The 27814-nt window shown below is 41.7% G+C and overlaps 5 protein-coding genes across 5 annotated transcripts; 3 read left to right on the top strand and 2 right to left on the bottom strand.

Annotated features, from left to right (window-relative positions):
• Window positions 1-947: 947 nt before the first annotated feature.
• Window positions 948-9594, top strand: LOC131132432 (uncharacterized). The gene is made up of 19 exons (XM_058078040.1): window positions 948-1102; window positions 1176-1234; window positions 1296-1356; window positions 1582-1724; window positions 1805-1869; window positions 1942-2035; window positions 2427-2696; window positions 4421-4705; window positions 4955-5191; window positions 5423-5740; window positions 5834-5937; window positions 6818-7037; window positions 7125-7277; window positions 7497-7687; window positions 8050-8201; window positions 8401-8658; window positions 8752-8905; window positions 8988-9120; window positions 9450-9594. Coding segments are annotated over exons 1-19 (3024 nt in total). The 5' UTR covers window positions 948-1100; the 3' UTR covers window positions 9575-9594.
• Window positions 9595-9769: 175 nt separating this feature from the next.
• krr1 (KRR1 small subunit processome component homolog) lies at window positions 9770-12914 on the top strand. The gene is made up of 10 exons (XM_058078042.1): window positions 9770-9923; window positions 10308-10483; window positions 10542-10676; window positions 10764-10889; window positions 10983-11066; window positions 11570-11626; window positions 11839-12009; window positions 12097-12174; window positions 12413-12509; window positions 12573-12914. The coding sequence occupies exons 1-10, from the start codon at window positions 9848-9850 to the stop codon at window positions 12722-12724; spliced, it is 1152 nt and encodes a 383-aa protein (XP_057934025.1). The 5' UTR covers window positions 9770-9847; the 3' UTR covers window positions 12725-12914.
• A 1764-nt stretch (window positions 12915-14678) lies between these two features.
• On the bottom strand, window positions 14679-18166 carry cdnf (cerebral dopamine neurotrophic factor; the record flags this gene model as incomplete). The annotated part of the gene is made up of 4 exons (XM_058078043.1): window positions 14679-16324; window positions 16754-16895; window positions 17092-17219; window positions 18151-18166. Coding segments are annotated over 4 exons (453 nt in total), but the record flags the coding sequence as incomplete, so codon positions are not given.
• Window positions 18167-18625: 459 nt separating this feature from the next.
• Window positions 18626-22255, top strand: hspa14 (heat shock protein 14). Its single transcript, XM_058077742.1, has 14 exons — window positions 18626-18719; window positions 18988-19068; window positions 19253-19335; window positions 20014-20062; window positions 20137-20242; window positions 20308-20398; window positions 20467-20571; window positions 20669-20830; window positions 20912-21067; window positions 21144-21246; window positions 21321-21536; window positions 21650-21814; window positions 21933-22000; window positions 22069-22255. Exons 1-14 carry the CDS (start codon window positions 18663-18665, stop codon window positions 22145-22147), a joined length of 1521 nt encoding a protein of 506 aa, XP_057933725.1. The 5' UTR covers window positions 18626-18662; the 3' UTR covers window positions 22148-22255.
• Window positions 22256-22585: 330 nt separating this feature from the next.
• LOC131132396 (prolactin-like) lies at window positions 22586-24914 on the bottom strand. Its single transcript, XM_058077988.1, has 5 exons — window positions 24873-24914; window positions 24619-24797; window positions 23800-23907; window positions 23455-23634; window positions 22586-22955 (listed from the first exon to the last, which is right to left on the bottom strand). Exons 1-5 carry the CDS (start codon window positions 24892-24894, stop codon window positions 22761-22763), a joined length of 684 nt encoding a protein of 227 aa, XP_057933971.1. The 5' UTR covers window positions 24895-24914; the 3' UTR covers window positions 22586-22760.
• Window positions 24915-27814: the final 2900 nt, after the last annotated feature.

The raw sequence follows: 27814 nt of genomic DNA, 5'->3' as shown, positions 1-27814 counted from the left end.
GGACACATCGTCTTTACTTTTCTCAATTTAATCAGGCTACACGCAAGGGAAACTATGATTAGTGGGGGTAAATTCGCCCATTCTAAAGTGATCTGGTTCAGCTGAATTGCTTTGAGTCAGTGTTGTGCGCAAAATATGTGAGCTGCATAATAAACACGTTTTGTTAATAATGAAAATGTTTTTTTATCCATTCAATAGTTAAATTATACAGTAGAAGTCAGTCCTGACTTTATATTTTAAATCCCAAATATCGTTTTCAGTTTTCAGGTCATGGTAAATAAGAATGACTCACTACTGCCCCCTGAGGCACAAAGTAGAATACACAAGCCAACCCTCACCTACATTGCCGCAGCCACTAGCATAGCAAGCTACCGAGCTAATTAGTTGGCCTCTCCAATTGGATTCATCTAAACAGAAGAAATTGTTTCAAACGGAGTGGGTACATTTTATGTCAAGTCTGGTTGTATTGGGACTCAGGAGAGTCTAGGGGCAAAAAGGGAATAAGATAATAGTTGTTAATATTGTTACATTGTCTTATAATTGTGTTATTTATACTATATACACAAAATTGTTCAAAAATAAATTTGTTGATAAAGCATCTGACCCATGTTTCACTATGATTAATCGTGAATTAAAGCAAAGTTACAAAAAATATCAGTATCGGCAAAACTGCTCTTGTATTTACTTGGTATCAAATTGCATTTGCAGTATCACCCACACCCACGACACACGTTGAATGTATATTTGGGTGCACACTGACATCTACTGGCCATAATAGGAAGCACTTGTGAAACCCATATAGAGACTGCCCAGTGTAAAATTTCTGACTAAATGTCACCACGACAAGGTAGTATACCAGTTAAGAGTTGATAGGTCTGAACATATTTCCCACATAAAGTGCAGTAATCCAAGTAATCTAAGTAATCCTAAAATCGTAAACTTTTGACTAGTTTGGGTTTTAACTTCCGGGTTCACAGGTGACGTAATCACACACCTGTCATTTATTAATGGTGTAACAGTTCTCGCAAGGCCTTCCATTAACCAAAAAAATAAATAACTAAATAAAATACGTTATTTGTTTTGCTGGAATCACGAAGAAAATGTGAGAAAAATCAAAATTCAATTATTAACCGTAATGTTTTTGATTAATACTAATTTGATATCGTTATCAACAGGAATTCCGTAGACATTTTTCCATTCGTCCTTGTCACGCTGCTGCTTCATTTACTATACGGTAAGTATGGCGGTGCGTTTAAATATATATAATTATGCTTTTGTCATATTCTGTTTATTAGGGAGTGCAGGTGGCGTTTCCTTTTCCATTTGCTGGCTGGACATGAACGATTTTCTTAAAAGGTGAAAACGTACTTTTTTCATTGTTTTCCTGAATGTTTCTTCTTTCCGCTCCTGGGCGCCATCTGCTCATAGTTTGCGTTTCCAAATTAAAGCTTTGAATAACATTTAGAAGGAAAAGGAAAAAAGATAAATGAAACAACTGTTACTGTAAATGCAGCAATACTAAATATGTAGTTGTTTTCTGATACTGAATCCAGTTTTGTCTATTTCCGACTATGATGACAGTATCTGGCTCAATGACACAGAATTAAAAGACATTGAGACTTTGGGCAAGGTGACTTCACTGGCTCTACCTCCAGGTGTAGAGAACAAACTAACCCTTGAAAATGGAGACACAATTCACACATGGACTTTAACTATCTCCCCAGGTAAGCATTTTATCTTGTAAAGTGTACTGACCTGCCGAAATGATTTGCATTCTTATGATGTGCTGATCTGTAATTGTAAGATACCATGCAAACCAAAGTCACTGGTCGACAGAAACCCCAGGAACATCCGACAGTTACCACACAGGTGATGGAATACTATACTAACTGATTTTGCTCAATGTTAGAAACTGTTGTCAGAATCCTTCTTTGTTTTTAGGTTATGCTGGATTTGTTGGGTCCCGCTGAGGTGTTTCCGTGTGCAAATGGCACACTCTTCTTCTACCAGGATGAAAACGTCTTCCTGGCTTTCGGTAAGAATACATGACTGTGGATTTCTTTGGTTATTTGATCACACAACTGGACCACCAGCTTTTCAATTTTTTATTTGTATACTATATTTGTCCACCTGATGGTGCTGCTTTTTCCCAGTCAAATCGTGCAGCAAAATGTGTCACTTTTACTGTTAGATTCTGCATTAGTGCATTGTTACTGAAATTATGGGGTTTTTTTGTTAATTTGAAAAAAAACAAGCCAAACTGGAGTTACATAAACATGGCCTTGACTGTGTGAGTGATTTGTAAGGACATCTTCAAGGTTAATACAAAATTTCAGGACTATAAGATCGTTTATCTTAATGATTGTTGCATCTTGAATACCTCTATTTGTTTATCATCATTTATTTAGTCATTGTTTTCATCCCAGGTCACTCTGTGAGCTATCCGATCAAGCTGCAGTCCAGGTCTTCCTCCACGTTGCTGTTCTCATGGAGAGAGGGCCAACCAATACCAGTCTCTTCCAGCAGCAGCACTGTGACACTGCACCGTATTGACCAGGACTTCAGTGACATCCAGAGCATACTGATGACCACCTCCAGCCATTATCTCTTCACGAACATGCACTCCTGCAGCCTCTATATAGTATGTGTGGACATTGCAGATGCCCACCTTGTCAGCTGCCTCTCTACTGTAACTGGTAAGGCCTGGGTGGATTACAGTGCATCCGGAAAGTATTCACAGCGCTTCACTTTTTCCACATTTAGTCATGTTACAGCCTCATTCCAAACTGTATTAATTTAATCTCTTACCTCAAAATTCTACACAAAATACTCAATTGACAATTTAAATTTACTCAATGACAATGTGAAAAAGTTTTTTTTTACTTTTTTTGAATTTATTAAAAATAGAAAACTAAGAAATCACATTTACATAAGTATTCACAGCCTTTGCCATGAAGCTCAAAATTGAGCTCAGGTGCATCTTTTTTCCACTGATCATCCTTGAGATCTTTCTACAGCTTAATTGGAGTCCACCCATAGTAAATTCAGTTGATTGGACATGATTTGGAAAGGCACACACCTGTCTATATAAGGTCCCACAGTTGACTGTGCATGTCAGAGCACAAACACCAAGCATGAAGTCAAAAGAACTGTCTGTAGACCTGCGAGACAGGATTGTCTTGAGGCACAAATCTGGGGAAGGATACAGAAAAATGTCTGCTGCTTTGAAGGTCCCAATGAGCACAGTGGCCTCCATTATTCGTAAATGGAAGACGTTTGGAACCACCAGGACTCTTCCTAGAACTGGCCGGCCTTCTAAACTGAGCGATCGGGGAAGAAGGGCCTTAGTCAGGGAGGTGACCAAGGCCCCGATGGTCACTCTGTCAGAGCTCCAGCGTTCCTCTGTGGAGAGAGGAGAGCCTTCCAGAAGGACAACCATCTCTGCAGCAATCCACCAATCAGGCCTGTATTGTAGAGTGGCCAGACGAAAGCCACTCCTTAGTAAAAGGAACATGGCAGCCCGTCTGGAATTTGCCAAAAAGCACCTGAATGACTCTCAGACCATGAGAAACCAAATTCTCTGGTCTGATGAGACAAAGATTGAACTCTTTGGTGTGAATGCCAGGCGCCATGTTTGGAGGAAACCAGGCACTGCTCATCACCAGGCCAATACCATCCCTACAGTGAAGCATGGTGGTGGCAGCATCATGCTGTGGGGATGTTTTTCAGCAGCAGGAACTGGCAGACTAGTCAGGATAGAAGGAAAACTGAATGCAGCAATATATAGAGATATCCTGGATGAAAACCTGCTCCAGAGCGCTCTTGACCTCAGGCTGGGGCGAAGGTTCATTTTTCAGCAGGACAACGACCCGAAGCACACAGCCAAGATCTCAAAAGATTGGCTTCAGAACCACTCCGTGAATGTCCTGGAGTGGCCCAGCCAGAGTCCAGACTTGAATCCGATGGAACATCTCTGGAGAGATCTGAAAATGGCTGTGCACAGACGTCTCCCATCCAACCTGATGGAGCTTGAGACTTATTGCAAAGAAGAATGGGCAAAACTGCCTAAAGATAGGTGTGCTAAACTTGTGGGATCATATTCAAAAAGACTTGAGGCTGTAATTGCTGCCAAAGGTGGATCAACAAAGTATTAAGCAAAGGCTGTGAATACTTATGTAAATGTGATTTTTTTGTTTTCTATGTTTAATAAATTCAAAACATGTCAAAAAAACCTTTTTTCACATTGTCATAATGGAGTATTTTGTGTAGAATTTTGAGGTAAGAGATGAATTTAATACAGTTTGGAATGAGGCTGTAACATGACAAAATGTAGAAAAAGTGAAGCGCCGTGAATACTTTCCGGGTGCACTGTATATTGAGAGTGGGCGCCGCTGTTAAGTATATTGTTCTTTTTCATCAGATCCAGTTGTTCCTGTCAACTTTGAGGTTAGCTCGTGGAATAGCACTAGCATATCTTTGACTTGGGACTACCCTGAGAGGTCCAGGCTCTCCTTTTTCCTGCTGACGTCCTTCCATCTCAATGGGACAGACCGCGTTGTGGAAGAGGTGCACACGATGGACAATTTTACACGGACCTTGTCTGACCTGCAACCCTGCAGCAGAGTCAGGTTTGGCCTGCAGACTGTTTGCCGGTCAGGGAGTGAGTCTCGCTACAGTGGAATGATCCTGAACGATGGAAATACTGGTAAGCTCTTCATGTTGGCATTTTCTCAAATGTGGTCATAGACAGGCTCTATAGGGGTAACACATTACATTCTCATTAAAACTTCAATTTCGCTTTAATAGCTTTGCTTCTTCCTACTCCTTTTGGACACGTGGAACTGTGAACTGATTATATGATGCACTCAATTGTAATCTGATGCATGTTCAAATGAAATTAAACCATTACCAATAGTGGACCTACGTACCTAACCTACTCCCCTTTGCAACGCAGCTCACTCCAGCATTGAGGCCTTGCATCTGATATCGTTGGGTCCCGACAACTACACGCTGGGCTGGGAGGTGAGGAACGCCTCGTCCATCCCTATGGTCAGGATCTACCATGAGGGCACCCTGCTGAGCACCACCCATGTCACCAACTACACGGTGAAGGGGTTGCTGCCATGCCGCCTTTACCATGCAAGGGTGGAAGCGCTGTGTGGAGATGGAATGATGCTCCCAGTACACACAGGTAACTATTGATGATTAGCAATTACTCTTACATCAACAGGATAAATACCTCTTAAGACAGTTGGGCTTTACTCCATCGGAAGCGAACATAGAAGTATACTATCTGCCAATGATGTAATCAAAGTACTGTGCGTTGTTTATTATTGTAGTTGTAGTTTGCACTGTACTGCATTTTACAAATTGTCATAACATTTTTGCATCCTGACCTTTTTGATTCTGCACATGAATCCAGCACCTCGTGGTGTGATTGAGCTCAGGTACCGCACAAATGACTCCATGGCCTTGTGGATTCCTGGCACACACAACTCGGCTTTGGTATTTTCATTTGCCCTGTCCCTGGAGAATGGCACCACGCTGCAAACGGGCAATATGACTGAGACGCAGCTACGTCTCCCGGGGCTGGACGATCGGAAGGTGTACACCCTTGAAGTGTGGGAGCAGTGTGACGGGCAGTGGAAGTCAGAGCGTACTCTGTTGTGTTTCAAAGTCGATAATTCAACCTATGGCTTCCTTGTCAGGGGGGCTGGACTTCACGGACATGAAGACAAAGGTCAAATCTTGTCTTATGTGTATTTTGTACCATTGATGGGTAATCGTTTGTATATTTCTCTCAGCACTGATGAGATTTGTTGTGCTGCTGTAGAAGTTCATGCGATCAGAGTCGTCATGCCGGGTTCCCTCCCGGAGGACATGGAGGATGAGTTGTCCGAGGCAACAGCCGCAATGGTGGAGAGTGCCCAAAATATGGTAAGGCACAGCATTTTACGATATTTTCATTCTCCACCTTCAACATTGGGCTGTTTTAGTCTCTGCACTAAAAATTTTAAGCTAAAACAAGATGAAAATATCTGAAATCACGGGCTTTAACATTTTTGTACATCTACAGTTAAACTTTGGTTTTCTTACACCTCAGATTTCGATGAAGAATTTTGCCAAATTTTAACATCAACCTTCATCACAGGGACTGGGGATGGAAATTGGCCTTTGGCTACAAACTCACATATTTACAGTACATGTAGAGTGTTCATTAATATGTATTGTCCCTTTCAAAATAATTACGTTTAAATCTAAAATCTATATCCAAATTCTTCTTCTGTTTTCATACAATACATTATTGCACGGAACAAACTACCATAGTCCGTTTCCTCTGTACTATCTCAGTCTGTACATTTTTTTTCTTGAGTCTGACACTAATGAATTCGATCTCACCATGATGTACAAAGTCCACATCAACAATAAGTTCCATCCATTCATCATTTAGAATTATTTTTGTATTGTTTTCCGCTTGTAAAAGTGTAATTATTCCCAATAATCTGCATTTTGTTTACTTTTGGGTATCTGTAATGGATTAATTTGTTTGAGATTATTTTGGATTTATTTCAGATTTTGTTGGACCATTTGGAAATAAATAATAAAAAAAACTGAATGACCACTATATATTGATGAACAGAAAAATCTGAATTGGCAACCATGTCAGCTGTGGCAGCTTTTCCAAGGCTTCTGATTGGCCTAGATGTGCATGACAGTGGGTGAAATAGTGTGGAAAATGTGTGTTCTTGAATATATCCGTATTTGTGTGGACAATATTCCAAGTGTCATTCATGTTTTCATTTTGTGTGTCCTCCAGTTGGAGTTGTTGTTGAGTGATTTCCATCCGGCAGTCCGTGTTGAGCTGGCTTCCATAGAACCTGCAGCCGAGCCAAACAAAACGGAGGTTCTTTTGATGCTTTTTGATGCGGCCCAACAAGAAGACTACATGCCTCTGCCAGTTCAACTTCACATGGCTTATATTGAATCTCTACACAGTACTAACATCTCAGTTAGAGATGGGGTTCTTTTTTGGGACGGTAGGAGAGGATTGCAATCAGAGAATAGTTTGAAGTCATTGTACATTTTGTGGAATTGTGTGTGTGTGTGTGCGTTTGTTGTCACAGGTCCAGATCTTTGTGCGTCACAAGCCCAATCGTGCCCCCAGAATGCACAGTGCGTCAACACTTTGGGTTCATACCACTGTGCATGCAATACAGGCTACTATGATGTGGGCGCTGTGCTTCAGCCACCTGCACCTTCCCAGCGTATCTGCAACGGTACAGAAAATCCACTCATCTAACCTGTGAACAGCAAAAATATGACTAGAACACTAAATATTAGAAAAATATTTCAATAATATATTTTTTGCTTTTATCATCGATGACTAAAAGAAATTCAGTCATGCTCAAAAAAGTGTGATCATCCCTCTTTGCTGTTGACATTTAAAAGTCACTTACCTCTCCTTTCCATTTCTGATACCTCAACTTTTACAACAGAGAAAGGCCTTTTCAGTCAGTGCCTGGATACGGTGATGACCGGTGGAGTCGCCAAACCCTACCTGACCTCTTACATTGGAGGGAAGGTGGACGTGACGCTGAACGATGGGAGATGTGCAGTGGAGGAAAGCGGGTTGATGTACCACTTCCACACCCCCAGAATTGCCTCGGAATGTGGGACGCAGAGGCGCGTGAGTGACTAGACCTGTCTTCTACCTATCCGATCTTATCTGTTACTTTTACATATTTATAGTCAACGGATGCATTATGCACCACCTTGGCAAAAATGTACACTTACAAAAAATGCTATTGTATCATTATTCCTTTCAGATTTATTTTTATTTATTTATTTCCTTCAGATTTATTAATAGCGCAAACATTAGTACCAATTGCTTTGCTTGCATTATTTGTTTATGCATTGCCAGACATGACACCATCCACTACATAACCATGCATTGTGTAATGCAAGCATTTCATATTTCACCATTATTTCTTCAATTTTATCATGGCGATGTAATATTTTTTATAATAAATCATGAATTCATTTACCTAGCTGAATAAAACTCACATTGAGTTTCAAAACACCCTCACTGTGACGTTGACCAAGGACGAAGCCATCAGCCGGAGGGATCTGAAAGTTGTGTGGAAGTGCGTCTACCCGCTACATTATGTTCACAATGCCCATGTTGGCGTTGATTTGAAGTGGTGAGTTGACATTAAACTCTCTCTGAAAATACATTTGTGGACATTAGAAACAAATAGCAAGGCAGATGACGTTTGTGGCGCCCCCTATGTACCATAAAAGGCATGCCAGTTTAAGTGGGAGTGGAAGGGTTGGCATACACAAATGCATACCAGAGAGTGTTGTATAATTTGCATATATATTTTCCTTATTGTGTTGTAGGCTCTCTGCCTACTCTCTGGTGGAGTTCAACGCTTCTCTGCAGCTGGGCTTGACCATGAAGCTGTTCAGAGACGTGTCCTATAGCAGCAGCTTTCATGACTTTGTGGGTATGGAGCCAGAAGACACGCTGTTCTTTGAGGTTGCCCTTGATACCAACAACTCTTTTGCCTCAAATGTCCTGGTGCACGTGGAGTCCTGCTGGGCTACGGAGAGCTCCGAACCACAGGGTGACCTTAAAGGCATTTTTCTTCAGGATGGGTGAGGGAATTACATGTGGTATTTACAAGACCCAGAACAGGAATCACCCAATGGGTATTCAATGACTTGGGATTTTTTTTTCTTTCACTCTAGATGTTCCATTGACCAGACGTTCCGGTGGGTTTCTCCTAACAGCGTGGATCAGAAAAGCAGATTCAGCCTGCAAATGTTCCATATGCCTGAAGAACTGCCCCTTTATTTCCACTGCTTGGCCAGCGTATGTGGACATAAAGACAACTGCACAAAGGTAACGCCTGTGAAAGCCTCACTTACTTGCACTTAATCATGATACTAGTAAATATAATGCTGTTATTCCTTCAATCATGTAGAACTGCACCAACCATCAACGCGTCAAGAGAGAAAGCAATCAGATAATGGACACAAAGTGGAAACAAGCTGCTGTGGTGTCCGCTGGACCTTTGATGGTCAGCCGGGGGATGTCAGGTGTCCGGCCGTCTTCTTGTGAGTCAGCTTGCCTGTTAAATATTGGCATTCCTGTCTTGCATGCATTTTCATAACTAAATGTTTTGAAAATCTGAATGTGACATAACAATAACACATCTATTTCATTCACCCTTGTAGTCAACCGGGTGTGTGGTCCACAGTACAAAAGCAAATAATTCTAATTAGTACCAGGCCCACAAATATAAAATATTGCCATTTTTCGCTTCACAAGATGGCAATTGTTACATCTATGGCATGAGTGGTCAGCATCCAGCAGCTTTATCTACCTCTGCATGCACCTGAAAATGCTGATTGTGTTACTGTTACATTTCCCCGTGTTTTTCTAGGGACGGAGCATGTGACAATGATCTTCGTTGTGGTGGGTCTAGTGAGCATTTTGGGAGTAACACTACTATCAGTGAGTGCAACCAAAGCCATCACAACCTTTTATGACAGACCACGGCTGAAATAAAGTGTTTTTCTCTTCTCGTGTGTTTCATAAAGTTCCACTTTACTGTCATTGAGTCCTTATCTGACTTTTGTTAAATAATAAACAACTGTTGGGTTATGTTTTTAATAGGACCTAATAATAGTATTTGAAGTTTTATGTAATTATTCCCATTCAAAATCTGCATTGTTTGTCATGCTGCCTGCTGGTGGCGCACTAGTCAGCAGTGTTCTTCATCCGAACACTAGTAAAACCCCGAAGAATAAAATCTCACGTCACTTCCTCTTTTGCGTAAACATGGAGTCTGGGAACACGGCAGACAACGTGAGGGACGCAAAACCTATGGAAAAATCTAGAAACAACAAAAAAACAGGTAATTTCCTAATGTCTTATGCCATGTGTTGTTACAAAAGTGGTACCAGTGTTCACTCGGTGGGATGTTTGAATCACTGCTAACCACCTTGTTTGTTAACGCGCAGGAATTCGCATGAAGCTAATTTACTAGGGTACACGATGCGTTGTTTGTAAACTATTTGGATTGTTATTATTATATATATATAACAACATATTTACTGGTCTTTTATTGAGTTGTTACCCTTTTTGAGTGTGATTGAATATGTATAGGGTTATTCTGCTCATCGTCCACCACAACTAAGTCAGCTTCCTTGTGTTCCTAGCACATAACGCTACAACCCAACCTTTGCATTGAGGGTCATTGTTTACCAAATCATCTCCAGTGTTTCTTTTTCCCGCGTAGTCGATGAAGCTGAACTTCTGACTGTCCCTGATGGATGGAAAGAGCAACCCTTCACCAAAGACGACAATCCCCGTGGTTTGCTGGAGGAGAGTAGTTTCGCCACACTCTTCCCAAAGTACAGAGAAGCCTACCTGAAAGATTGCTGGCCGTTGGTGGAGAAGGCTTTAGGAGAGTTGGTGAGTACACTGATGTACCACATAAAGTCGATTTAATGAAATGAGTTCCATTTTTTAGCACATCAAAGCCTCCTTGGACCTGATTGAGGGAAGCATGAGCGTCTGCACCACCAAGAAGACCTTTGACCCTTATGCCATCATTAGAGCAAGGGATCTCATTAAGCTCCTTGCCAGGAGTGTGTCCTTTGAGCAGGTTGATGCAGTGCACATCGCTGAAATCCAAAGTCTACAGTGTCCATATTCATTTCAAACATGTCTTTTTTTCCTTTCCACCCCCCAGGCAGTGCGGATATTAGAGGATGGCATAGCGTGTGACATCATCAAAATAGGGACCTTGGTGAGGAACAGGGAAAGATTTGTGAAGCGAAGACAGCGTCTTATCGGCCCCAAAGGTTCCACCCTTAAAGTGAGTCCCAACATTTGCCACCGTTGTTGGAATTTTTTGTTTGTTTTCTGAATTCTGGCTCTACTGAATGTTTCATTTTTCCGTCTTCTCCAGGCTTTGGAGTTGTTGACCAACTGTTATGTGATGGTGCAGGGCAACACAGTGTCGGCATTGGGGCCCTATAACGGCCTGAAGGAGGTGAGCACTTTGTCTCCTGTGCCTGCATAACCATAGACTTAGACCTATAGACAATATCATTAATACAAAAACAGATTTTAAATCATTCCCTTTTGAGTTTCAACCCCCTGTGCAATTAAGTTTGACATGCCATCAAGTGTACAACAAGCACCTTCTGCTGGCGGAAATATAGACTTACTACCACGCAGCTTAGAACTGCAAATCCTTCCCTAAAAGCACTCCAGTGTTTTTGCAGCGGTCCACTAAGAATGGTGGGGATTTTCAAATTGCCTCCCATTTTTAAGGGCCTATTGCATAAATATGAGTCAAAGATCCTTTCTATAACACAATCATTCCCGTTTATTAGGATACAGCTTTTCATATAAAACATTTTTGCAGTAGATTCTGCAAAACTGGTTGATTTTGTGCAGGACTTTTGACCCCGGTCCATGGCTTTGCGAAAACAATGCAGTTGAATATCCCTGACATATGTAATATATAGATGAAATGTTGTTGTTTGGTAGGTGCGCAAGGTTGTCATGGACACAATGAAGAACATTCACCCCATCTATAATATCAAGGTAAGCCTCACAAACAGAATTTCTTCACTTCAGCTTCACGTGCCCAATGAAGATGTTTTCCATCCTTGTTCTGGACCTACTGACAGACACACGTCTCTCTGGGTTTCCCTGCCAAAACAGGGTCAACTTGGAGCTGAGGGCATTAATAGTGCCAAGTGATTTATATAAAGTGACAAGTGTCATAGGTGGTTATCAAAATCCTTTTTTGCCAGACACTGATGATCAAACGAGAACTGTCCAAAGACATTGAGCTTCGCACGCAGAACTGGGAGCGCTTCCTGCCCAAGTTCCGCCACAAGAATCTGACCAAGCGCAAGGAGCCCAAAAAGAAGAGTGTGAAGAAAGAGTACACACCATTCCCGCCACCACAGCCGGATAGCAAGGTCAGTTTGACGGTGAAATAAGAATACAATTATAACTGGAGACCTTTTACCATGTTGTCACACTTGAATGTGTTGCCCTTTTAAAAGGTTGACAAGGAGCTGGCCACGGGAGAGTTCTTCCTGCGGGAAAGTGTGAAAAGGAGGAAGAAAATGGAAGAAATAAAGGTGGGACGCATGCACTATTAAAGTTTTAAATCTCATATGCCTGCTTGTTAAGCCCTTGCCTGCTTGTTAAGCCCTTTGAGGCTCTTTTGTGATTAAGGGCTATATAAATTGACTTGACTTGACAAGCCAATTATTTGCTAGTACAAGCCACATAGTACCAGTAGGTGATGGTACTTGTGCTATAAAGTACACCTTTCGCCTAATATGACATGACTTTGTTGTGTGTATTTTATTTTAGGTCAAGCAGGCCAAGGCGCTGACCAAGAAGCAGGAGGAGCGAATGAAAGCTTTTATTCCTCCAAAAGAGAAGCCTTTATTGAAGAAGGCTGCAAAAGGTAGAAACTGTCACGTATCTTTGAGAAACATTATGTGGCTAAAACCGTGAACTGTTGTTTCAGCTCCTCTGGAAAGCAGGCTGGACATCGCTGCCCTGAAGGACAAAGTGAGAAAAGCCAAAACCAAAAAACTGGGAGCACCACCAGTGAATCCAGCACCTCCTCCTAGTGTAACCACAGGCAAAAAGAACAAAAAAACAAAAATCAAAAGCTGAGCACCGCTCGAACTGTATTGTGATATGTGATATTTTGTTTGATGGACTCTGGAAGCACAAAAAGATATTCCACAGGTGGATTGATTACCAGAAGACCAATTTCACCCGTGTTTTCTACGGTCGGTATTTATATTTGTAAGCATATCGAGGAGGGCAGCTGACTGAAATTAAATCAACATGTCATGTTTGATTCATTTACAGTGGTATGCAAAAGTATCTGAACCTTTTGGAATTTTTCACATTTCTGCATAAAATCGCCATCAAATGTGATCTGATCTTTGTCAAAATCACACAGATGAAAAAACAGTGTCTGCTTTAACTAAAACCACCCAAACATATACAGTGAAGAAAATAAGTATTTGAACACCCTGCTATTTTGCTATTTCTCCCACTTAGAAATCATGGAGGGGTCTGAAATTTTCATCGTAGGTGCATGTCCACTGTGAGAGAGAGAAACTAAAAAGAAAAATCCAGAAATCACAATGCATGATTTTTTTAACAATTTATTTGTGTGATACAGCTGCTAATAAGTATTTGAACACCTGAGAAAATGAATGTTAATATTTGGTACAGTAGCCTTTGTTTGCTATTACAGAGGTCAAACGTTTCCTGTAGTTTTTCACCAGGTTTGCACACACTGCAGGAGGGATCTTGGCCCACTCCTCCACACAGATCTTCTCTAGATCAGTCAGGTTTCTGGGCTGTCGCTGAGAAACACGGAGTTTGAGCTCCCTCCAAAGATTTTCGATTGGGTTCAGGTCTGGAGACTGGCTGGGCCATGCTAGAACCTTGATATGCTTCTTACGGAGCCACTCCTTGGTTTTCCTGGCTGTGTGCTTCGGGTCGTTGTCGTGTTGGAAGACCCAGCCACGACCCATCTTCAATGCTCTGACAGAGGGAAGGAGGTTGTTCCCCAAAATCTCACAATACACGGCCCCAGTCATCCTCTCTTTAATGCAGTGCACTCGTCCTGTCCCATGTGCAGAAAAACACCCCCAAAGCATGATGCTACCACCCCCATGCTTCACAGTAGGGATGGTGTTCTTCGGATTGTACTCTTCATTCTTCTTCCTCCAAACACGCTTATTGGAATTATGACCAAAAAGTTCTATTTTGGTCTCATCTGACCATAAAACTTTCTCCCATGACTCCTCTGTATCATCCAAATGGTCATATGCAAACTTAAGACGGGCCTTGACATGTGCTGGTTTAAGCAGGGGAACCTTTCGTGCCATGCATGATTTCACATCATGACGTCTTAGTGTATTACCTACAGTAACCTTGGAAACGGTGGTCCCAGCTCTTTTCAGGTCATTGACCAAGTCCTGTCGTGTAGTTCTGGGCTGATTCCTCACCTTTCTTAGAATCATTGAGACCCCACGAGGTGATATCTTGCATGGGGCTCCACTCCGATTGAGATTGACCGTCATGTTTAGCTTCTTCCATTTTCTAATGATAGCTCCAACAGTGGACCTTTTTTCACCAAGCTGCTTGGTAATTGCTCCGTAGCCCTTTCCAGCCTTGTGGAGGTGTACAATTTTGTCTCTGGTGTCTTTGGACAGCTCTTTGGTCTTCGCCATGTTACAAGTTAAAGTCTTACTGATTGTATGGGGTGGACAGGTGTCTTTATGCAGCTAACGACCTCAAACAGGTGCATCTGATTCAGGATGATACATGGAGTGCAGGTGGACTTCTAATGGGCAGACTAACAGGTCTTTCAGGGTCAGAATTCTAGATGATACACAGGTGTTCAAATACTTATTTGCAGCTGTATCACACAAATAAATTGTTAAAAAATCATGCATTGTGATTTCTGGATTTTTCTTTTTAGTTTATCTCTCTCACAGTGGACATGCACCTACGATGAAAATTTCAGACCCCTCCATGATTTCTAAGTGGGAGAAATAGCAAAATAGCAGGGTGTTCAAATACTTATTTTCTTCACTGTATATGTTTTCATATTTTAATGAGGATAGCATGCAAAAAATGACAGAAGGGGGAGGAATAAGTAACTGAACCCTCTACCAAAGGAGACAATTGAAACCAATTTTTACCAAACTATTTAAGTCAGGTGTGTGCCCAATCACTGATGAGTGGCTTAAATTGAATTGTCTTGATGAGAAGCATTGTCTGATGTGCACCACGGTTCGCTCAAAAGAGCTGTCTGAAGACCTGCGATCAAGAATTATTGATTTGCATAAAGCTGGGAAAGGATACAAAATCATCTCTAAAAGTCTGGATGTTCATCAATGGACAGTCAGAGAAGATGTCTACAAATGGTGAGAGTTTGGCACTGTTAATTCTCTCCCAAGGAGTGGCCGTCCACCAAAGATGATGCCAAAAGCTCAGCGCAGAATACTCAGGTAAAAAAGAACCCTAGAGTGTCTGCTAAAGACTTACAGAAATCACTGGCACAGTCCAATATCTCTGTGCACACATCAACTATAGTATGTAAAACAATGGCCAAGAATGGTGTTCATGGGAGGACTCCACGGAGGAAGCCACTGCTGTCTTAAAAAAAACATTGTTGCTTGTTTAATGTTCGCAAAAAGGCACTTGGACACTCCACAGAAGTTTTGGCCAAATATTTTGTGGACTGATGAAACCAAAGTTGAATTGTTTGGGAGGAACACACAACGTCATGTGTGGAGGAAAAATGGAACAGCTCACCAACATCAACACCTCATCCCCACCGTGAAGCATGGTGGAGGATGCATCATGGTTTGGGGCTGTTTTGCTGCCTCAGGGCCTGGACAACTTGCAATCATTCATGGAAAAATGAATTCAAAAGTTTATCAGGATGTTTTGCAGGAAAACCTGAGGCCGTCTGTCAGACAGTTGAAGCTAAAAAGAGGATGGATGCTGCAACAAGACAATGATCCAAAACACAGAAGTAAATCAACTTCAGAATGGTTTCAGAAGAACAAAATACACGTTCTGGAGTGGCCAAGTCAAAGTCCAGACTTGAACCCCATTGAGATGCTGTGGCATGACCTCAAGACAGCGATTCATGCCAGACATCCCTGGAATCTGACTGAACTATAGCAGTTTTGTAAAGAAGAATGGGCCAAGATTAGTCCTGATCGATGTGCCAGACTGATCTGCAGCTACAGGAAGCGTCTGGTTGAAGTTATTGCTGCCAAAGGGGGAGGGGGGGGGCACAAAATATTAAATGTGATGGTTCAGTTATTTATTCCTCCCCCTTCTGTCATTGTTTGCATGCTATCCTCATTAAAATATGAAAACCTATAAATGTTTGGGTGGTTTTAGTTAAAGCAGACACTGTTTTTTCATCTGTGTGATTTTGACAAAGATCAGATCACATTTGATGGTGATTTTATGCAGAAATGTGAGAAATTCCAAAAGGTTCAGAGACTTTTTCATACCACTGTAGTCCTTTTGACCCTGATCTGCATTGGTGTATCGATTTTGTTCACAGCTCCGCTTTCTGAAGTGGTGCTTTTTCCAGGATGAGGCTGACAAACTCATGTTTCTCCAAGCACCCTCGACACTCTTCTCCCCAGGATGCTAAAATATTCCTCAGCTGCAACACCTTCATCTTTTTCAGGCCTTCACTGCTCAACTGTCTCGGCTCAGGCTCTGTAAAAAAAAAAAACAACACATTATCCAGTCATGTTGATTATTTTTTGTACATTAAATATGCTAAAACCCGTCAGTGTAGGTCAATATAGGCTAGTCTGCAGGTTGAAAATGGTCCCCAGTCAGCACTCTGAACACCCCTGGTTTAAGTGGACATACACACTTACCAAATATTACGTTTCATTTATTTATTTGCCCTTTAGAGGCCAGTATGTTTACATAACTCAGCTGTTTTAGTGACATCACAGAAACCTGCATAAGTAGATCTACAGTATTTTGCTGCATGTGTTGAAGCGGGAATGGTAGTTTCTCTAATTGAACAAACATAGATGACAATGATTTTAAAATGATCCAATGTCATCAATTTCCTTTTTTAAATATCTTGAAAATGAAACCAGCTGAATAGCATCGGGGTCTCAACATAATTACCATATTTGAGCTGACAGATCTGCATGTCCCTGCTGCCGAGACGCTGGCATATCTTGTCAACAGGGATGTGGGAGGCAAGAAGCTGGGACACGGATGCTGTGACACGGGTGGCTGCATCACTGCTCGCTCCTAGGTAGTAACACTGGTACAGCACAACAACATGCACTCCATTATCTCCTTTTGTGTTACTCATAGCTATAACAAAATAGTTTGTACTTGTATTCATGTAATGAAAAAAAAGACAATGCAAAATTGTAAATATTTAATTTTACAAATATGTTATTTATTTACAGCATGTACTTTTTGCCATGACTTCTACCATTTGTCATTATTCTCACCAGCCTTGCCTCCTTCCCCTGGGCAACAGAACAGGCCTGGAACAGCTTTTCCTCCACCAGAGCAGGAGTGAGCTCCTTATGGGTAGACGCCACATTTCCATATAGTCTGTGGAGAAAGCCCACGCACACTGCAAGGCAGTTTTGTAGTTAGTCGTCATAAAATGTGCTTTTATCAGTGAAGAAGCCAGAAAACATGACATGCAAGATAATAAATACAATACTATATACTGTACATACAGTCAGCAACTGCAAGATATATAAAGCTGTTGATCAATTGCAATATCGACTATAAGCAGCTGGCTCTCACCGTCACAGTTTCCTGCTGCAGAATAAGACACCCCATTTAACAGCAGCAACAGAGTGCTGAGAAATAGCGGCGACATAGTGGTGCTTGTTATTAATAGCTACATGTACTTCCCCGAGCCCACTTGCACTTGCCAACGTCACTGTACTCACAACACGACAGATAATTCTTCATTTAGAGTCATTTTATTATTACAATTCAACTTTTCTCTTATATCCACTCGCTTTTTTAAATTGTCATAGACACTACTGTACAATGCAATACATTGCATCAAAGCAAAACCCCCATAACAATGTAGCCCCCTAGTGATGGTCATCACTATAGTAATGACAAAATATTTGATTTGATTTCCTTAACACAATATTTCGAAAGTTCATGCGAGAACAAATTTAGTCATTTTCATTAATTCCTGGAAAATGTGAACAAGAACAGGAAGAGTATCTATTTACTATGGATGCAATGTTTTGTTATATTTGTGAGGCCAAAATACCTTGGTACCGGGGGATATTAATAACAAGCAATAGTTTTCACTACAACAATGCTGTACTTAACGCAGCAAAGCTCAGCAAAATCAATTGACGGAAAATTCCAACCACAAGCACTTAAAAAGACAAGTAACATTCGATAACATAAATCCATATCAGTAAACTTCGCCTAGCTTGAAGCTGACGTTAGCAATTTAGTATTATCATATGTCTAAAATTCACTAGACATGAAGACAATACAGGACAAAAATGACCGTTTATGAATCTTACCTTTGCTGTCTTCTCTTCATTACAATTTAATATGAATGACGAGTTGATTCTTATGTTATTAGTTGTATACCAATTGTTAGGTGTTACACTGAAATAATTTCCACCAGAAACTATGACACGTTCCTTATGATAGGACCTCCATAATAAAGTGGGTGTGTAAATTCCTGTTTTCAGATAAATTTCGAATTAACCTCTTGGCCCGATTTTAATGTGGGGACGGAATCTCGTTTCAATTGGCTGTGCTGTCAGCTTTCAACTGACATGTCACTCATTCAGATGAAAAGTGAAATTCGTCAAATTCGTTCACACTCGGAACACATTTTAGACCTTTAGATATGATGAAAAACCTCACCTATTTGGATTTTTTAAATTATGTTAATTACTACAACAGTTTTCTGGCTCTTCTATTTTATTTTTCTTACAACACAATTCATGCTTTTGTTTTGAAAATTTTGCCCCGGAAGCTATTGTTATGCCCCGTCCCTACCGACACCGGTCACAGTGCTTTAAGCATGGCTGCCATTGGCGTTCACTTCGGTTACACATGCGCTTGTGTGGCTATATTGAAGGTATGCTTCACCCACTCATGTTTATATCATCTGTCATTTTGTTACCTACGGAAATTAGCAGTAAAGACTGTTATTACGACGCCATAATTCCACGAAAACGTCTTACAACCTGTAAGCCAGCTTTCCTAGAGTTGCTGTATGGCACATTTTCAGCTAAAGAGACCGAAGTTGTTAGTAATGGATAATTCCTATAATTTGTGGGTATATTTTTGTGTTTTATTTGTGTATTTGTTGTAATAAGTTTATAACGTATTGTATGTGTGTTCAGGAGGGCCGAGCTGACGTCATTGCTAATGATGCAGGAGACAGAGTGACTCCAGCTGTTGTCGCCTATAGAGACAATGAGAAGGTAAGATTTAATAGTTTACGTGATTCTCTCTCACTCTCTACCAGTATTAACTTTTTCCGTGCTTTGTCTTGCCTGAGGTTGCTTTGCTCTCCAACACTAATGCATGTCTTGTATTGTCTAACCAATGACACTTATACTGTACTCGCTGATATAGATGTGTAATACATATGCTTACCGTCTGCAGCTTGTGGGTATCGCAGCGAAGCAAGGACGGGTCCGCAATGCTGCCAACACAGTTGTCAAAGTCAAGCAAGTGCTGGGCAGAAGGTAACATAATGTCATGTTCTACGTGTTATTTTTGTTAGCTTCATATCTCCCAAGATGAGGTGTCCAAAGTGTGGCCCATGGCTGTTTTTTCATCAACCTTTATCAATGTCAAGTCAAGCCCTTAATCACAAAAGAAACTCAAAGGGCTTAACAAGTAGGCAACAGTAGAGAACAGGACATGATAGACAATAGACGACAGACGATATCCACTGATCCGAACCCCCATCAGGGCAAGGAAAAACTCAAAATCCATTAGGGAAAAAGAAACCTTGAGAAGGGATCACAGATGGGGGAATGCAATGGCTGCAATGGATGTTGAGAGGTTATCATGTGACAGTTAAATATAAACAGAGAGTCAGCTTTCCAAAAAACTGTAACATCATATATTAGACATTCTAAACATAATTAGAGACAAATCTACCATTTCAGCTGCAAGACTCTGTGGCAGAAAACAGTGAAAGGTGCTTCATATTCTGAATAGGGGAAAGTCTCGAAGGAAATAAATAAAACCTCTTCCTGCTGGAAACTGTTTAGTGAATTGACTTGTGAGACAGCACCCGGTGCTGGATAACGATATCAAACCACTTTCTATTTTCTGCGGGGAGTGAATGCTGAACTGCCATTTTAGTGTATCCCTAACAATTTCACCATATTCCATTGTGTTTCTCTACGGGGCAGCTTTGATGACGCAGAGACACAAGCTCATAAATCAGAGACCAAGTGTCAGGTGAGTGTTTTGTTGGTAGTTATTTGTTAGTTTTGTGTGTGATGTGAACATGACATCAGTGTTGTTCTACCCAGGTGGTAAATCGAGTTGGGAAGCCGTATTATGAGATTACTGCAGGAGAACAACCACAGTATGTTGCACCGGAGAATGTTGCCAAACTCATCTTCCACAAAATGAAGGGTAACTCCTGCAGTCATACGTGTGCCCTACAAAAATTCCAGCGACGTAATGCTCTGCTTTTGCAGAAACGGCTCAGTCAGCTCTGGGCTCCGATGTCACCGATGCCGTCATTACCGTCCCATTTGAGTTTGGAAACACTCAGAAGCGTGCGCTGAGGTGCGTCACATTCTTTTAATGTAAATATTATTATTCTTACCCTTCACATTCTGTGTTTTGTTGTGCAGGGAGGCAGCTGAAGCCGCGGGGTTCAACGTCCTCAGGTTGATCCATGAACCTTCTGCAGCTCTGTTAGCCTACAACATCGGACAGGACTGTTCCGCTCCAAAGAGGTATCACACCCGGCCTGATTCGAGGATATGACACTGAGGTTATACAGTTTTGGACTACAACATTACAGTATATATATATATTTATGTATTTATGCAGCCATGTTCTGGTTTACAAACTGGGCGGGACCTCTCTGAGCGTGACGGTGCTACAGGTCAACGGTGGAATGTTCCGGGTTCTGAACACCCACACCGACCACAGCATCGGTGGGGAGAGTTTTACGCAGGCCTTGGCCCAGCATCTCGCCACCGAGTTCAAACGGTACAGACGACACTGACTCCTCCTTCTCTGCTTCATACAGCAGTAGAGGTTTTATATGACATTGGGTTTTGTGTGGTGCAGCACCTTTAAACATGACGTGAGCAGTAATCCGCGGGCCATGCTTAAGCTGATGAACGGCGCAGACATGGCCAAGCACTCACTATCATCTCTGGGATCAGCCAACTGCTTTGTTGACTCCCTGTACGATGGCGTGGATTTTGACTGCAATGTCTCTCGGTGAGTGACAACCCGACTGAAAGTGGTTAAAAAAACCCCAAAACATTTTCATTTTGTGATGGTGTTGTTTTCTCAGAGCTCGATTTGAGCTGCTCTGCTCCTCGCTCTTCAACAAGAGCATCCAGCCAATCAGACGGCTCCTCGAGGAGACCAAACTCTCCAGCAGTGACATCAACAAGGTACGGTATGTGAAAGCCACACATTGATCAAGTACAAGATCCGGTGTAATCCCCCAGTTCTTAATTTCTTGTAGGTGGTTCTTTGTGGCGGCTCGGCCCGCATCCCTCGTCTGCAGCAGATGATGCGCGACATGTTCCCTGATGTGGAACTCCTCAGTTCAGCTCCTCCTGATGAGGTCATTGCAGTGGGGGCGGCCCTCCAGGCAGGTTTATTGGTCGGCAGGGACCACCTTGTTGCTGATGACGAATCTGTCCAAGTGGATGTGTCTGCCTCAGACATACTAGTCAAGGTCAGCAGACTCTTCATTTTGACCAGTGCATTTTGATGTATTTTGCTGACACATGAGACATTTTAGTTTGCACGTGTCATGTAGAATGGAACTTGTTGCGGGTGTTTTGTCAGGAGGTGGATGAATCCGGAGGGGAGGCATTCACCGTTTTACTGCCATCCGGCTTGCCGCTCCCTGCACGCAGACATCACACCCTTAGCGGAGGAGGCCAACTCTCATCGGTTTGCCTCGAGATTTACCAGAGATGTGCTGCAGAGCAGCCAGAGAAGCTTGCCAAGGTACCCAAAAAACCTAAACTCTTATTTAAAATGATAGATCCCTCTGCGCTCTGTTAGAATTGATAAAAACTAGCAATGCGTAATGATAATGACGCGAAGCATTCGTTCCCTGGTACAGATTATCCTGCGTGACCTGCAGCCGCAAGAGGCATACCACAACTTTGATACTGTAGTCACCATGACAAGGTACGGACCATGATGGTAAAACATCGCCGTGTGTTTGCTTCACAGTCTAGTATGTGTTTGTCTTGCAGGGATGGTTCCGTTCACGTTTCCTGTGTGGAGCAGAACTCTGGGAGGTCAGAGGTCATCACCATAGCCGCTGCATCCTGATATAACTGCTGTACAAGTCCAAAACACAGTACATGCCATCAAACGCGGTTCCAGTCCAATTCTTTTTTTTACCGCATAGAATTCAATAAAAACTTCAATTCAAGTCTACAGGCTTTACTTCTTAGTATGAGCAGACATATGCACTCAAAATTCAAGTGTGCCACTCTTGATCTAATATTGTGACCAGTCGGTATCAATCTGTTTTGTCATAATGGATGCGGTATGATTCCATTGTGTAAAATATTTAGACCCTCAGTGGTGTGTGGCTCATAACAACTGGAAGATGCCCAGCGGGGTACATTGTGATGGTTTGAGTTGGCTCCTTTCATCATGGTAGAGAATGACAAAAACATTGCTCCAATGTTTGTTCAAACATTTTATATTGCATTATATTTACATGATATGAACAGAAACAGGAATACTAACAATAGTCCTTGTCTGTGCTGTATTAAGAATAGAGATTGTCAAAGTCTTTGGGTTTCGCTATTGCTTCATAACAGCAGTAAACACATCCCACAGTAAACTACATCTTAATCTGTGTAGTTTAAAACTCCTTTCCGATGTATATTCCCTGAAGTGGAGCTCTGTATTATTTCTTCCTCTCTTCTACTATTTAGCAGCCGTACTCGGGGACGATGCGACACTTGAGGATCTTCAGGTAGTTCTGGATCTTGTCGGAGTCTCGGCGAAAGCAGTAGAGGAGTTCGTAGTCGTTCATCAGGCGCCACTCAGCACTTTCAGAGGGCAGTATATCCTCCAAAGATGACAGGCTACTGACCGAGTTGCTTATTATTCCCAGCGTCTGCATCTAAGGTAGTGTGGTAACACAATAACAACATACACTAGGTACGTATATGCTGTGTGTGGGTATATTTCTATTACTTTACATGCATTATTAGACTACAATACATTTAAATGCAACATCTTTATAAAGTTTAGCATAACTCATGAGTGCAGAGACAATTCAATATAGAGAGATATAGTGAAGTATGATAGGCTGGAGTCTATCCCAGCTGACTTGGAGTGAGAGGAACTGCCACTGGCTTTCAAAATAATATTAAATAAAGTTATAAAGTATTTCTCTGCATGTAACTTTGTTACATTTTCTATTTGCATTCTAAGTTATATGAATGGTTTTATAAGAAAAAACATGGTCATTATGTGTTTTAGCTCAGTTGCCCAATTCAATATGTGCCAAAAGAAGTTAGGAACAAGCAGAGCTTATTCAATCCTACCCCTTCTCAATTTGTTCACATCCATCCTATGTTTAGGATTCCAGTGACTTATGATTAGCTGGTGATGCGTACCTTCTCGGCCACTTTCTCCACGCCTTTGCGTAGCTCGTGCACCATGTTGCTCATCTCGAGAGTTTTATCCAAGCTGAAGTTGGCGAGGTCATGCTGGTGGGCGGTGATCTGGTGGAAATGCCACAAGGGGTCCTTCCACGCCACCAGGAGCTTCAGGATCACCTCTGTTAGCTCCTCTCGCTACAGTAACACAATGGAAACGTGTTGGAACATGGCCAAAACTTAAATGTCACTGCACAATAAAGTAGATGATTATAAATTCAGTTTAGAACCTGCCCCCCAAAAAATCTACAAATACACAAGTACAGTGAATATCACATGGACACTGCAACGCGGTTCACTCACCGCCATTCTTTGAGCGTTCTCCTTGCCGTTGGGGGTCAGGAGGGTGGAGGTGTGACAGTTGCGGCTGACCTTGCCAATGTGATTCCTACTGGGCAGGAAGTACTGCTCCTGGTCAGCGGACGTGGAAATCCGAGAATGAAATGCCAAAGGGGGGGTCATGTAAATGTCATGGTTTCGGGACAGTAGTAATGAATGAAATAGTAGAATTCACTCAACATCCAATCAGATCCTGCTCAAATATCAATCATGCTGTTGCACTCTTAATTCAACATTATGTATATTAATGTAGTGATGGGGTACAACTTCAATGCAACATATTGTTTCTCCATAAGGTAGCCAAAATAATAGAGAATGAATACATATACATATGAATGTCTAATCATAAAAAATATCCAGCTATTCACGATACAACGATTATGTCAGTTCTACGCCTGTTTTTACTATTTCCATCCATTTTCCATACCGCTTTTCCTCATTTAGGGTTCCTGCCACATGGAGAAGGGCTTTGGTCAAACAAGCTCTGTTTCTACCTAGTACTTTTCAGACATGTTGAGTTGTGTAAATGAGATATACTTCAGTGATGCATGTTCCAGATAAAGTAAATAATGACTATTACAACTTATGAAATTAAATTAAAACCACAGTGATGAAGATATGTTGGTAAATTAATACATCTCTCACAGCATCATTAAAAAAAAAAAACAAATTTTTTTTCTATTGTGTACCTAGCAGGTAAAGTATTATTTTTCACCCCCAAATTGAATGTACCTAAATAGTTCACAACAATAATGCATACATTGATGAAAAAAACGGACTTACAAGCTCCGAGTGCAGGCCATTGGAGATGCCGTGCATCCTGGCTGAGTGCTGGATGACTCGGTCAAACAGGTTGGCCAGGGCGAGGATGCGACACCTTGCCGGGGCGTTGGTACAGAGGGGTGCGGCAGCCACGTCCGTGAGTTGGCTGCCCAATGTCAGACACAGCAATAACACCCAAACTAGTGGGACAATTAAAATAGATGCATTCTTACAGAGGGGAGAGAACAGGATGACATTAAGTTAAATAGGTATACCTGATGTGAGGTTTCCCAGCATCCTGCAAAGTGTGGAGGAGCTCCTTGGTCAGAACAGATCTTGTGAAGGTCCCTCCCTGACTCTTGGCTTTAATAGTCAGGAGAAAAAGCCACGGGCGGGGAGGGATAACAGGGAGGTTAAAGACATGTCACATTTGACATTGGAGTCCTATGAATCATGATTAAGAAGAGTTTGACATCACACACACTCAAAAAAAACAAGTGATATCAGTTCATGTTAGTGAATTTGCTATAAGTTAGTTCATTTGATAGAAAATTTTAATCTGACAGCCAAGGTGATAAAAGAATTACTGTAGTTGAGTATTAGGTAGTTATAATAATTGCACAGATGCTATAATATATAGACTAAGGGGAGAGTTCCATGTGGTTCCGTGTGACAGCAAATCAATCTCCTCCATCCAACCCTGTCTTCTGCATCGTCTCTCTCACACCAACTACCCTCATGTCCTCCTCCACTACATCCATAAACCTCCTCTTTGGTCTTCCTCTACGCCTCCTACCTGGCAGCATCCTTCTACCAATATATTCACTCTCTGCCTTTATCTCCAAGGCCTCTAACATGTTGTCCCTCTGATGTACTCGTTCCTGATCCTGTCCATCCTGGTCACTCCCAATGACAACCTCAGCATCCTCATCTCTGCTACCTCCAGTTCTAGTTCCTGTCTTTTTTTTTTACACAATATCAACTTGTCTTTCCATACTCGATTTCTTCATATAACTTTAGATGATTTATTACATCTTTTAAATACATGTATTTACAGTAAACATTCTCTCTATATTTATCTCTGGTGGTGGAATATCCTTTCATTGCATTGGCCATCTGTTTGTTTCCCAGCCAAGAAATGCCTTCAGTGTAAAAACGAAGCCAAAAACTGAGCTTTTTTTCCCCATTTTTATTTTAAGTTTCTGCACTTTCACTTGCACTTTCACTTTTTCTGCACAAGAAAATAGCAGCAGAGGAGATTCCTCTAATTTTGCTAAATGGTTGCTGCCCCACCTCTTTTTATATGATTATATTGAGCTACATCTTTCTGTACTGTATGCTTGTTGTCCTTAAATGCACCCGTCTTCTTTTGGTGCATTCACAAGTGACAATCTGAATGAAGTAACCCAAGGCGGCCTACGAAAGCAATGACATCATTAAGCGGGGCTGTCATACCACTGCACACATCTTGAATGTTTCGGTTACTCAGCAGACATTCACCGTGAGTATGATTCATGTCCCCATGAAAGGTCGTTGAGCTCACCACTGGCACTAACAGGAAGGGAAGAAAGACCTTCATAAGACCTGACAATGACACTGTACAGCAGTATACATGTCCTTTAGACCGTTGCTTGGATTCATCTCGTAAGCAGGTGACTCACCCGGAAGCACGTTTCTTGTATCTTCACAAAGGGCAATACTATAGCAATGCTGGTGTCATGGCCTGGTGCTGCACGAGTGCTGCCAGTAGTGGAGGAGCTGTGGTTCATTCCAACATGTACTGTGACATTTTTAAGCCATTACTTTTACACAGTAATGGCTGTAAAAGCCATACAAGCTAAAGTATATCATTTCTATAATATTAGCCCACAGGAAATTTTACACAGTCATCATTCCATATCGTATTCAAACCTTTTGCATACTATGTCAACACCTAAAGCCCTAATAATGACTGTGATATATATACACTATATGTATACTGTATGTGCTTCCTTGTAGAAGTGCAATTGCCAAAACCAATCATGCCCGTCCCGTTCCCTCAGGACCGACGCAATGAAAAATGAGGGGATCCACGTGATTTTGCTGCACTTTCACTGACACAAACACAGCGTGACATACTAGCTGTCGGGCAGATAGTTGCACGTTTTCCTCTTGTCCTCTGCAAACTGACCTGCACAGAAACCTGTGGGGATTCATGCCCAAAGGCACTATATAGTCTTGTCAGGACGCACTTCTAGACTCACTCTTCATGGCCACATGGATATATATGTATACTATATACGTATATATGTTTGTGTGTATATATATGTGTGTGTGTATATATATATATGTACGTATGTATGTATATATATATGTACATATATTTTATATATGTATATAAAAATTCCAATATGGCCAAAAACTTTATTTTATTTCATATTAAATGCATTCATTACAGAGAGAGGAATATATTTCAAATGTTTTGAAATGGCCAAATTAAGTGTTGAGTAAGGTGGACTAAAATTTTGTGATTTAAGTGAATTCACAGTGTTTATACAATATGTGCATGACCATTTTGGACACCCCTGCCTTAATTGGCCCTTTAAATTCACTCACACGTTTGGCCCTAACTGCAAAAGTTCATTTAAAACTATACATACCAAGTATGAATATAATTAAAACTGCAAGCAGTGATGAGCAGGCTCGAGCACCCCGGCGCCGCTTGGGGCTACGCACGAGTCGGGGGTACACGCGCGAGTGGAGGGGCGCGCGGACACCCCGTAAAAAAACGGGGCGATTTGATAAGGCGTAAGGGAGTTACGGCACTTATAATTTTCTACCAGGAGGGGGCGACACCGGTGCCAATGCGGGTGTGCGATCACGTCCTGTCTGACGCCCCAAATTGCCATGAAAAATTATCGACAATCTGACCGTGCGGAAGGTACATACGGCAGATATACATTTCCACCGGTGGTTGGCGCTATATAGTCTATGCACACACATGGTAACGGACCGGCGGGTACCCCAAACCACCAGAAAAAAATTCAGGCCGATCCGACCATGTGGAAGGAAGTTACGGCAGATATACATTTCCACCCGTTGGTGGCGCTATAGAGTCTATGTACACACACAGTCACAGAGGTTGACACAACCCACCATTAAAAATTCGGGCGGATCGGACTACACAGGATAAAAGTTCGAGCAGATATACATTTCCACCAGCTGGTGGCGCTATAGA

Source organism: Doryrhamphus excisus, chromosome 7 (assembly GCF_030265055.1).
Source record: "Doryrhamphus excisus isolate RoL2022-K1 chromosome 7, RoL_Dexc_1.0, whole genome shotgun sequence".
In the NCBI taxonomy this organism is placed as follows: Eukaryota; Metazoa; Chordata; class Actinopteri; order Syngnathiformes; family Syngnathidae; genus Doryrhamphus; species Doryrhamphus excisus.
This window is presented reverse-complemented; position numbering and strand designations above follow the sequence as displayed.

What these genes read in the sequence shown, in the direction of transcription:
- LOC131132432 (XM_058078040.1), top strand. An exon ending in ATGAACGATTTTCTTAAAAG is followed by an intron (nt 1,357 to 1,581) that starts GTGAAAACGTAC and finishes CTATGATGACAG; the next exon opens with TATCTGGCTCAATGACACAG. An exon ending in AGGTGTCCGGCCGTCTTCTT is followed by an intron (nt 9,121 to 9,449) that starts GTGAGTCAGCTT and finishes GTGTTTTTCTAG; the next exon opens with GGACGGAGCATGTGACAATG.
- krr1 (XM_058078042.1), top strand. Translation starts at nt 9,848, where the DNA reads ATGGAGTCTGGGAACACGGCAGACAACGTGAGGGACGCAAAACCTATG. An exon ending in AGAAGGCTTTAGGAGAGTTG is followed by an intron (nt 10,484 to 10,541) that starts GTGAGTACACTG and finishes TCCATTTTTTAG; the next exon opens with CACATCAAAGCCTCCTTGGA. An exon ending in ATTGAAGAAGGCTGCAAAAG is followed by an intron (nt 12,510 to 12,572) that starts GTAGAAACTGTC and finishes CTGTTGTTTCAG; the next exon opens with CTCCTCTGGAAAGCAGGCTG.
- hspa14 (XM_058077742.1), top strand. Translation starts at nt 18,663, where the DNA reads ATGGCTGCCATTGGCGTTCACTTCGGTTACACATGCGCTTGTGTGGCT. An exon ending in AATCAGAGACCAAGTGTCAG is followed by an intron (nt 20,063 to 20,136) that starts GTGAGTGTTTTG and finishes TGTTCTACCCAG; the next exon opens with GTGGTAAATCGAGTTGGGAA. An exon ending in ACTGTAGTCACCATGACAAG is followed by an intron (nt 22,001 to 22,068) that starts GTACGGACCATG and finishes TTTGTCTTGCAG; the next exon opens with GGATGGTTCCGTTCACGTTT.
- LOC131132396 (XM_058077988.1), bottom strand. Translation starts at nt 24,894, where the DNA reads ATGCTGGGAAACCTCACATCAG. An exon ending in GCTGGGAAACCTCACATCAG is followed by an intron (nt 24,798 to 24,872) that starts GTATACCTATTT and finishes TTGTCCCACTAG; the next exon opens with TTTGGGTGTTATTGCTGTGT. An exon ending in ATGGCCTGCACTCGGAGCTT is followed by an intron (nt 23,908 to 24,618) that starts GTAAGTCCGTTT and finishes TCCGCTGACCAG; the next exon opens with GAGCAGTACTTCCTGCCCAG.